Below are 11,159 nucleotides of genomic sequence, written 5' to 3'. Positions count from 1 at the left end.
ATAGAATTGGATAGGATAGGATAAGAAATCGCGGGATTTCTTAGTATATACTGTCGGATAAAGTCGGATAGGATAATTTTTATTTTTATTTTTGCTATTCACGGGTCCAGAGAAGTCGGTGAAGGAAAAAAGCGAGAAATTTTTTGGTGAAAGCGCACAAGATGTGAGGATGAAGATGACGGCGAGTGGAGTGTAGGATTTACGGAAAATAGGCGTTAAATCTTATCGGGTCTATCCACCCCTCCATGGGATTTTTTATCCGGGTTATATCCGTCATATCCAGCCTTATCATCTGGGCCACGCTTGAGCCAAACACGGGATATGCAATAACATATCTTATCCAGCTTTTATCAGATTGATCAAACGCGGCCTTATTGGATAAGGAGCCATCTGTAAAGTTAGGCGCACGGAATTGCGGTGCACTCACTCCATAAGTCAACGCTTTCTACGCTATGAATTGCTAATAAAATTGACCCGATTTTTTTTTTTATATTTATGACTAATATATATCATGAGAATATCGAGATGTAAGTTTAGAGTTGGCGATAAATTTCACATTGTTCAATCTTTCGAAAGATATTCGTTACTAACGTGCTTGGTCCTGTTAACGAGTGTTCGAAAAATAATCTATTTGAAACAATTTATTTCTTGAGATATTGATTGTGTTGGAGGTATACATATATGTTTGGGTTAATATCGTGAAAAATCTCAGACTAATTTTTTGACCGCTAAAAACTCCAAACTGGCACATCTGTAATAAATCTACCTTCCGTTAATTTTTGTTAAATTTTACCGTCAAATCGCTGAGTTGAGTGACACTTGACAATTGACGGGTGTACCGGTTTGGGGTTTTACCCTCCATTTGTTACAGATGCATTAGTTTGTGATTTTTCGCGGTCTTAATCTAATTTAATTGGAACTAAAAGAGGATAAATTTTTCACAAATATACGAGTATAGGGTTTACAGATGTACCGGTTTGGAGTTTTTTATGTTATTTATACGTTCCAAATAACCTAAATCTAGATTCTAGAGAGGAGGAGCACCGAAGCTGCCGTGCGAGCGCGCACCACCGGATTGCTGCCCGGGCTCTTGCCCCCCCTTCTTCTCGTGGAACGGGGATTTTTTTTTTGGAGTGTTTCCATTAAGACGGAGCCTGGACGACAGCGAGGGATAGGATCTAACCGTGGTTAGCCCCACTCCGCGTTAAAGCCCCCTAACCATGGTCAAGGGCTCGGGGCCCCCACCGGACAGCCCTTTAAAAGGCGAGCCTCGGGCTCTTCCTCCCTTCGCATCAAGAACTTGGTTTTTCCCGTCCTCGTCACCACCACCACCACCACCACCCTCTCGCTTGAATGATCGGGCCCTCGTTCCCTTTCGCTTAGCGCTTTTCGCCCTTTCGCTTCCCTCCATTTTCAGCTCCGTTTCGCTCTCTCTGGTTCGCTCTCTCTCTCTCTCTCTCTACAATAGATGATATTGCTCAATGAGGTTCTTGATCATGAAGTTCGAATGACGAACTGGGTCTTCGTCGAAACTATGAACAGTCGCGATGCCGTGCCGCCGCCGCCGCCGCGAGAGAAATGTGGCGGCGTTGTGGGTGGTCGTAGGACTGCGATATGACTTTGCCTGAAAAGAGAGATGAAAAGGCTCCACGTAGAGTTTTCGGGCTCTCTGTTTTTTTTTTTTTGTTGTGAAAACCGCGCTCTCTGAAATCGGATGTGCAGAAACTAGGATTTTTGTCCGGTTCTGAAATGCTGTCGTCGAGCGCGCGCACGAGTCGTCGTTACGTCGAACGGAACACGGGCGTCCTTATCAGGATCGACCCTTTTGCTTTTGTTCCGCGACAGGAGCGATCCTCATCTCGTTCCGCCGAATGACGGTGTCGTCGCGTTTCACGAGTTCGACTGCTTCCTGTCATTTCGTCCCTGTTTAAAAATTGCGCGCTCTGCTCGTGGCTTACCCTCGTCACCGGTCGATATCTTGATTGTTGTGTTGCGCTTCTTGTTGTTGTTGTTGGGACAGAGGGAGATCAAGATGGCGGGCCACGGGAACGGCGAGTTCAGCTTCAGCAACACCGCCGCAGCCGCCGGGACGGCGAGGAACGGGCTCACGAAGATCCAGACGACGGCGAACTGCGGCGGCGGCGCCAAGAAGGAGAGCCCGATCTGCCACGACGACAGCGCGACGCCGGTGAAGGCGCAGACCATCGACGAGCTCCACTCGCTGCAGAAGAAGAGGTCGGCGCCGACCACCCCCATCACGGGGGCCCAGGGCTCCTTCGCCGCCGCCTCGGAGGAGGAGCGGCAGAAGCAGCAGCTCCAGTCCATCAGGTATATATCATCGTAACGTACGAGTTCGAAGAAGAAGAAGGCCGCCGTCGGAGGTGGCCGGAGGAGGAGGCCGGGAGAGTGCGGGCCCCACATAATTTCGGAAATTTCGCAACAAAAATTATTGGATAAATCATACGCATTAACTTCATATCACATATAAAAAAAACTCGGAGGCTCGTTTAATTTTTTCTCTCCAAGGGAAAATTATTTATCAAAATCCAAAATTTTCAAAGCACGATTTATCTTTTTCTCAAGCGTCGGTGGCACTTTTTCGGAAAAAATTTAACTTATAATTCACCATATTTTATATATATATTTTACCTTTTATTGAGGTTTGGAGAGATGGGGAATTTGCCCCTGGGTTCGTGTCCTTAGAAAAACGCGTGGGTCCCACCGCCGCGTCGACGCGTGTACCGCTTTGAAGGGGCGGATTTTGAGGACGAAGCAGCCTTTTTGCTGCGCTCCACCCGGTCGTCGTCCCCTTAGAATCCGATGGCAGAAGCCACTTTTTTTTCCCGGGAGAGGAAAATTAATAATTACGATTTAAAAAAATCACAGGCCTTCTTTACTTCATATTTTTTTATAAAAAAAATCCGAGTTGATTATTCTAACAAAAAAAAAAGAAAAAAAGAAAAAAGGAGGAAAAAGAGAAACATCCTAAAAGCGCGTTCGATGGGGGGGGATTTGCCGTTCCGTCGTAGGGGAGAGATGACATACGTGGGGAGTGGGGACAACGTGGTAGTCGTGTCGTGTCCCCGTGGTTCTTAACTTTTATTGTTATTTATTTATTATTGTTTTTTTTTTAATAATAAGATTTTTATGTTCCTGATGAATTCGGGTCTTCTTGAAAATTCTGCAAAAGTGCGTCGCTGGCGTCGCTGACGAGGGAGACGGGGCCCAGGGTGGTGAAGGGCGACCCCGCGAGGAAGAGCGAGACCCCGAAGGTGTCGCAGGAGACCCACCACTACTTCACCCCCGCCGTCGCCGTCAGCGACAGCGCCCTCAAGTTCACCCACATCCTCTACAACCTCTCCCCTGCCGGTACGTGTGTACGTGTGTGTGTGTGTATGTGTATGCGTGCTTCTTTCTTTCGCTTTTTTGAACGCCAACTCGTGATGGAAATTGCGTGGCCATGTTGTTCATGGGGGTGGCGTGGGAAAAGGGAAGGAAGGGAGAGAAGCGGGGTCGGTTTCCGCCATGCCGTGATTTGATTCACGAGAAGTTGCGTGGTGGGGTGGGGGGCGTCTTTCTCGCTGTTTTCTTGACTTGTCTTGAAATGGGTGCTCGGGAGTTTCATGGAAGTTATGATTTCGTATCCTTTAAATGGGAAAAAGAGATGGGACCCTCCCTCCGCGGGATTGCGACGCAGCTTGGTGGTGCTGTTTCGATTTCCGGTGGCGGCCCCGAGTTCGAATCCGGGGTGTTGGGCTGCGTTGCGGGCTCTTATTCGGTGCTAGGGGCGGGCTCGATCGTCGCGAGTTAGGACGGCACGAGCGGCTCCCTCGTGGTCGATAGTTCTCATGAATTTGTTGGAATTCATGATGTGGGAGTGCGATGAATTGATTTGACGTGGGGCGTGTGTGTACCAGATTTTGTAGGTTCATTGAGCTAAGAGTAACTTTATAAGTCGAAAAATTGAATTTCCATTATTGTGCAAGTAATTTGTCCGGTAGATCAAATGATTTCGAGGGCTGTGTATGCGGTGCAGAGCTGTATGAGCAGGCGATTAAGTACGAGAAAGGGTCGTTCATCACGTCGAGCGGGGCTCTGGCGACTCTGTCCGGGGCGAAGACCGGCCGGTCTCCGAGGGATAAGCGCGTCGTCAAGGATGAGACCACCGAGGATGAACTGTGGTGGGGAAAGTGAGTGCAAGCTTTCATCACAAAAGCAAAAAGACTAAAGCAGATCCTTGCTGTTTTTGTCCATTAATTAGGTTCTAAAGCCGGTGATATCTAATTTTTAATCACCATTCAACTCATGGTTGAATCTGTTTATGTACAGGGGCTCACCCAACATTGAGATGGACGAGCAGACCTTCTTGGTTAACAGAGAGAGAGCCGTGGATTACTTGAATTCTTTGGACAAGGTTTGTTGTTCTCATCTTTTCTAAAATCTTTGTTTCTAGTATTCATTCCCTCTGATGCTGTAGTTGGATTGAGAGCAGATTCATTTTACTAAGTTTTATAATACAAAAAATTTATCCCAAAAAGGAGAAATCACTGCTCACTTTGGGATGAAAATGATGGGAGTGATGGTATCTTTGTTGCCCTTATGTTGAAGTTGATGTATGCGCTGTCAAGATCATTCGGGATAAGCAATTTCGTCCTCTTGTGGATAACTTTATTGGTTGCTGAAAGCAGGGGGATTTCTGGGCAATTTCTTGGGTTTGTACAGCCTCTACTGCATCTTTTATTAGTGGCCGTGTCTTTTTCCATGCTTATGTTGAATGCATCAGCAATTAGCCTAGCAAAAACCGGGGCCAATTTATGGTCCTCACGGTTGTAACGTGTTGTACTCAAGTTTATTTTGTCGTAATTTCTACATAAAATGGTCATGGCTATTTGGGTGACACAACAGTTTGTGTAGGAGTTGTTGTAACAAAAATGAACTTGGGTTTCGCGGGAGATCGGTCCCTCGAGGGACAATAGGAAAACCCAAAAAAATTGAAATAACGGAAGCATAAGCACATTTTACCGTTCACTTATCAACAACTATTGCAGCATGAATAGTAGACTGGTAAAAATTAATTATGAAGCTGGTTTTAAGTCCGCCTAATTCATTTAAAAGGCCAAGTGCAATCACTATACTTAGCTTCTTTCAATAGGTACTATGGATCTCAATGTTTGTGTCTGTCGATGCTGCATTTGATGTAAGAATTTGGCCTGCAATGGACAATTTTAAGCATACTTGATGTAGTGGTCACATTTTATTTTCGACATGGAATCTTTTACATGTCCTATGACAGTCTTAACTCTCAAATTTCATGCCTATATTCATAAGTTAATATGATGGAGTCTAACTCATTAATTTTGCAGGTCTTTATCAATGACCAATTCCTGAACTGGGACCCGGTGAACCGAATCAAAGTGAGGATTGTGTCTGCAAGAGCTTACCATTCCTTGTTCATGCACAACATGTAAGTGAAACAAAAGAACTATTTTAACAACTCTTCTGCAGTATTTGTTTCTATAGTCTCCAGTCCACGAAAGGTTAAGCCTCGCCAGATAAGTCTCCTGAACGTTGCCGTCATGTTAAAAATATTGAATCCTGTATGTGTGCATAGTGTTATATAATTCGAACTCATTAGCCCACGGCGGAGGAAGAATTAGTCCTAGTGTACGCAATTCGATAACTGGGTGGGTTGGCAGGTGCATCCGACCCACTCCTGAAGAGCTGGAGAATTTCGGTACTCCGGACTTCACTATTTACAATGCTGGCCAGTTCCCTTGTAACCGTTACACCCATTACATGACATCCTCGACTAGCATAGATCTTAACCTTGCTAGGAGGGAAATGGTCATCCTCGGCACTCAATACGCCGGGGAGATGAAGAAGGGTCTGTTCAGTGTAATGCACTATCTCATGCCTAAGCGTCAAATCCTCTCCCTACATTCTGGATGCAATATGGGGAAGGACGGAGATGTTGCCCTCTTCTTTGGATTATCAGGTATAGTATCCATCGGAGATCGGAAATGGCGCCAAGTCAGTTGTGACATATGATATGTGCCCCCTCTCTTGCTCTCTCTCTGTCTGTCTCTCTCTAAAGTCCTTATCCTCTGCACGACTTAGAGATCGCAGTGCCTTGATTGTTGCTGATGAACTTCCTTTGAATTTAGGTACTGGCAAGACGACTCTGTCTACTGATCACAATAGGTACTTGATCGGCGACGACGAGCATTGCTGGAGTGAGAATGGTGTGTCCAATATCGAAGGTGGTTGCTATGCCAAATGTATCGATTTGTCGAGGGAGAAGGAGCCTGATATCTGGAATGCCATCAAGTTTGGAACTGGTAATTGCTGAACATGCCTTTTCGAATTTCTCGAATTGGCTGGATGAATTAGTATACTTGAGTGGAATTAAATTGGATTTTGATTTACGTATGCCTTCAAGGCATGAAAATGACTCTAGATGTCTGTGGATGACAGTGGTGGAAAATGTGGTGTTCGAAGAGCACACGAGGGAAGTGGATTACTCCGACAATTCAGTTACAGGTAAACATCTTTATCCTTTATAATATCCATTATTTTGGAGTTGTTTCTAAAAGACGTCTTTGAATTGTTCCAAAATAAGATAAACAAATGCATGTTTCATGATTGTGTCATGCTGGATACCCTCATTTTTAATGTGCTCAAATGTCAAAGATGATGTTAGCTATGACTTGGTTAGTTTATCCCTGAAAGCATAATGAAGTCAACCCTTTCATTCATTGAGCTAACTGGGTCAGCACAACCCAATGGCGTACGGTTTTGACCTAATTGGTACCGTGTGTAGGCGATAAATATGATAGCCGGAGACTTTTACTAGCAGATTAGAATATGATTTGAAGCAGAAAAATCAAGATTATCACTTTGTGAATAAGCGCAGATATCTTCACTGATAAAATTCAAGAAGCCTTAATATATAAATGAGAAGACTTTGATGATCAATTCTGAATAACCAAGTTCTGCTCACAACTATATGATGAAAATTTGTTATTACAAGCAAAAGATTTGTAACAGCTGATCTGTCCTTGTGTTTCAGAGAATACTCGCGCTGCCTATCCCATCGAGTACATACCAAATGCTAAAATCCCATGTGTTGGCCCGCAACCGAAGAATGTCATTCTCTTGGCATGTGACGCGTTTGGAGTGCTCCCACCTGTGAGTAAGCTGAGTCTAGCACAGACTATGTACCATTTCATAAGCGGCTACACTGCTCTGGTACGTGTCCAACTGTCAAACTTTGGTTTCTCTGTTGTTTTAAATGCCTAATCTGCAGTAGATGGTGTTTGATTAAGTGCTAACAGTTGATCTGTTCAACAGGTCGCTGGAACAGAGGAGGGTGTCAAGGAGCCACGTGCAACGTTCTCGGCTTGCTTCGGCGCTGCATTTATAATGTTGCATCCTACCAAGTATGCCGCTATGCTGGCTGAGAAGATGCAGAAGCACGGCGCGACTGGGTGGCTCGTCAACACCGGATGGTCAGGGGGAAGGTATTACATGTTTGAGCACCGCCCATGAGTCAGATCTTACGTAGCTTTTTTTGACACTGAAACCTTTCATATCAAATGTACAGCTATGGCTCTGGCAATCGAATCAAGTTGCCATACACGAGGAAGATCATTGACGCCATACACTCGGGCAGCCTCTTGGAAGCTAGCTACAAGAAGACCGAGGTCTTCGGGCTGGAGATCCCAACTGAGGTCGAGGGCGTGCCCTCGGAGATCCTTGATCCTGTGAACACCTGGTCGGACAAGAAGGCCTACAAGGACACCCTGTTGAAGCTGGCCCAGCTGTTCAAGAACAACTTCGAGACATTCACCAACTACAAGATTGGCAAGGACAACAAGCTGACGGAGGAGATCCTTGCGGCCGGTCCGATTTGCTGATTTCGAGGCGAAAAGAGTTTGAATGTGTGTGGGGGTTTGAGTAGTAATAATCGAGCATGAATAACAATGTCAGATTTTATTGTGGGAGTGTATTAAGTTGATTTCCTATGTGTCTTATGTCTGAAAATTTGAATTGGGAAACAACCAGGTTTTGGGACTTGCCTGCCGGTCAGCATCTTTGGAATGATCATTTTGCACTAGCTGGGTTTTAACATCAATCTTGTTTCCTCTCTCTCTCTCTCTCTCTCTCTCTCTGTGCAACTTCACAGTCCAGGATTGATCTTGTTGCTTTCAAGCAACTGGACTTCCACATTACTTGGGAGTTACCGGACGAAACTACATGGGATCTGTCTCAATCCGCATGACATGCAAGGGGGCATGATCGGGGGATTTTTGTTTTCGTTTTTGCCATTTCAAGAGAGATGACAAGTTGGAGAGGATCAAGGACTCAGTTATGTCCTGCTTTGTTTACTTCCATAGCGTATGCGCAGATGTTTACTCATAGATCAATCCAGCATGAACAGCTGTTTGGGATGATTGAGATGCTCTTCCCGTATCCCACTGCAACTTTGGCACACGATACATACAAGGATGATCTCATGATATGTGGGATTTAGCTTTGCTAATCAAGCAAGAAAAACAAGGTTACAAGAAAAAGTATTCATTTGATGACAACTAACGTTCTCCCTCGAGTTGGAGTGTGGATATATCCAGGACACCCAACTTGCCGGAGAGGGCGGAAAAATCGAGCGCAATATTAGCCTTACGCCGAAGAGGGGGAAACGGTTGTTTGTTTCATTGCTTCCAAGAAATGGGCGAGTGACCGAATAGATATGCGGTTTATCTCACCATATGATGAGCTACTCCTAAATGCGATTTCTAGCTCGCGAGCGCCATGTACAATATCGGTCCATAAATAGTGAGATAGACGAGTCGATCTACTAGACGATGGTACGTACTTGGGTCGGGAGAACATTGCCGTTTGCGTTAGTTCATTAGCTAATTTACAGCTGTTTGCATAAATGAATGATCAATTTTGCTTATTATCGACAAGTGATAGACTTAGTGTTGAAGTGCTGTCCCACATCGATTGACAATGGTCCTAAATGATCTTTATATTCATGTGGTTTCCCTCCACTTATCAATTTAAGTTTTTGGGTTGGATTTTCTAACATGATATCTAAACCTATCAAATTAGTCCAAAACCAATCTTATTTTCCAAATAATTCATAATGGGTTTCAATAAGTTGACCCAAATATATGGGCTAAATGGGTATAGTTTTAATCCATTTATCAACCCATTTTCTTTTCGTTAATGGGTCACTTCTTCACGATCTTCTCTCACCCTATTCGCTTCCACGAATTAGCTTAGCCACCTCCACTGCTATTGCTGACTCTGCGCCGCCCATCTGTCGCCCGTCCGACACTGCTCGCAAGCCCTAAACCTATGATTCCGCCACCATTGACTTGCAATTGTTGTGGGCAGTCGGCATTTGATTAGTTCTGTGAAAATTCTAGCGATATTAAGTTTTAGGATTATGATGGTAGCATGCTCTGATGGTAATTTGCCGTTGATTCATGTGATTGTCCAAGTGTGCTTCCTTCAATCGACCCCCCCGAACAAAGATGTGGAGACTGAGTGGTACTTTGAGTTTGTTTCCTGTTATGGTGGAGAAGATACTGGAATAAATTGTCTAATTCCTCTATTTTTTTGTATCCGTGCATGAAGCTTTTTCCTTTCCAGGTTCTAGACTGGGTGTTGGGTCATAAAGTGGAGGCACACGAAAATTACACTTTTCCATAAGATTCTTGCATGCATATGGGTTCAAGAAAGGAGTTGCATCTTGATTTTCTCATGGTTCCTTTTTCATTTTCACGATTTACGATTCTGTTTTCTGAATGCTGGCAAGGGAGGTGAACTCACCATGACGAGACCGCGGTCATTAGTGGGAGCTCTAGATTTGACTGAGAAGGTTTGGAGCTACTAAATCTGGACATCTTATTTTCTTCTTCATGGAAATAAGAAATTCTTGCTCAGCTAGATTATTTCTTCATCTCCTCTATTGGGTGAGCATCTCTGTTTTCGTCTGTACTACGGCAGCTAAAATTATAGATATTGTGACACCTTTATGATATTCGATTGATCATCGCAAAACTTGCAAATGTTGTGTGTGCTTGTGTTTGCATTGGTCTATTAGTGCTAGTATTCAATATCCTTTCCTCAGTATAAACCTCAATCGATTCGCATTGTTTCTTATCTGATATATGATAATGTTTTCAGTTTTGAGAAGATATCAGCATTAACTTATTGCCATTTTCCCATTGGTTAAGTCTATCACCAAGAAGATATCAATGGGAATGGAGGACGAGTGTACTCGAACCTGGATGGGGTAACTGTTCAAAAAGAGGATGTCACAGAGTTTGCTTTGTATTTAGGGAGCAATCGAGTCCAAGTACAATGGTGGCCATAATCTAGCAGTGGATTGAGGATTCACGAATGACTTCGGTCTGATGGCCTTATTGATTTAATTATTATAATGTGTATGTATTTGAACCTTGAATATGATTTTATGAATTTATTATTATGATTATTGACTTCATCACTTTATATTTGTGCAGTTCTGTATGGGTATTAGAATTCCGTAATCAGTAATTAAAATCGAAAAACATCACATCAAATAATGTATTATTAAACGGGCATTAACTGATATATTAAGATCTCGTTCATATTTAACTTAAAACCAAAACTCAAATCCATTTCATGATTTGTGAAAAAAAAAGGAAAAGATAGAAAACAAAAGAAAAAAATATAATATAAAAATTTCAATTTTTTTAAAATGGGATAAACGGGTTAAAAATGAAAGTGTTTTTAGTAATATGAGTCGGGTCGGGCTGGATATGGGTTGGGTCGGGTATGGATTAAGAAATTTGCATTACACATAAATGGGTCATAAACGGATTAATGGGTCAATTTGGGTCGGACTATCTATGACCCGACCCGACTTACCCATTTCATAGGTCTAATAATATCTACGCCTTCCTGCTGAAGAAATTCCAGCGAAACAACAGCATATTAAAACTAAAAGACAGGAACTGATCACGAGGCATGTGGAAGTAATGGCTCTGGAGTGAATAGATCCAATCCCATAGGGAGCAACATTCACATCAGGAAGTTTAACGGCGGGCGTGTTAGAGAAAAGAGCAGAAGAATGAAATGATGGAAGGACTCAAAGGAATGTGTTG

General features: G+C 43.6%; 1 protein-coding gene across 1 annotated transcript; it reads left to right on the top strand.

Moving 5' to 3' along the window:
- The first annotated feature begins 1,205 nt into the window (after positions 1-1,205).
- Positions 1,206-8,134, top strand: LOC115676890 (phosphoenolpyruvate carboxykinase (ATP) 1). Its single transcript, XM_030599918.2, has 12 exons — positions 1,206-1,436; positions 2,021-2,328; positions 3,191-3,369; positions 4,037-4,190; positions 4,330-4,414; positions 5,364-5,464; positions 5,697-5,995; positions 6,165-6,338; positions 6,475-6,540; positions 7,070-7,248; positions 7,351-7,520; positions 7,604-8,134. The coding sequence occupies exons 1-12, from the start codon at positions 1,221-1,223 to the stop codon at positions 7,914-7,916; spliced, it is 2,244 nt and encodes a 747-aa protein (XP_030455778.2). The 5' UTR covers positions 1,206-1,220; the 3' UTR covers positions 7,917-8,134.
- The last annotated feature ends 3,025 nt before the right edge of the window (positions 8,135-11,159 follow it).

The sequence above is a fragment of the Syzygium oleosum genome, unplaced genomic scaffold (genome assembly GCF_021117445.2).
Source record: "Syzygium oleosum isolate NSW1041296 unplaced genomic scaffold, Sole_v2.1 Sole_v2.35, whole genome shotgun sequence".
Classification (NCBI taxonomy): domain Eukaryota; kingdom Viridiplantae; phylum Streptophyta; class Magnoliopsida; order Myrtales; family Myrtaceae; genus Syzygium; species Syzygium oleosum.
Note: the sequence above shows the minus strand (reverse complement) of the source record. Positions and strands in the feature narration are given on the sequence as shown.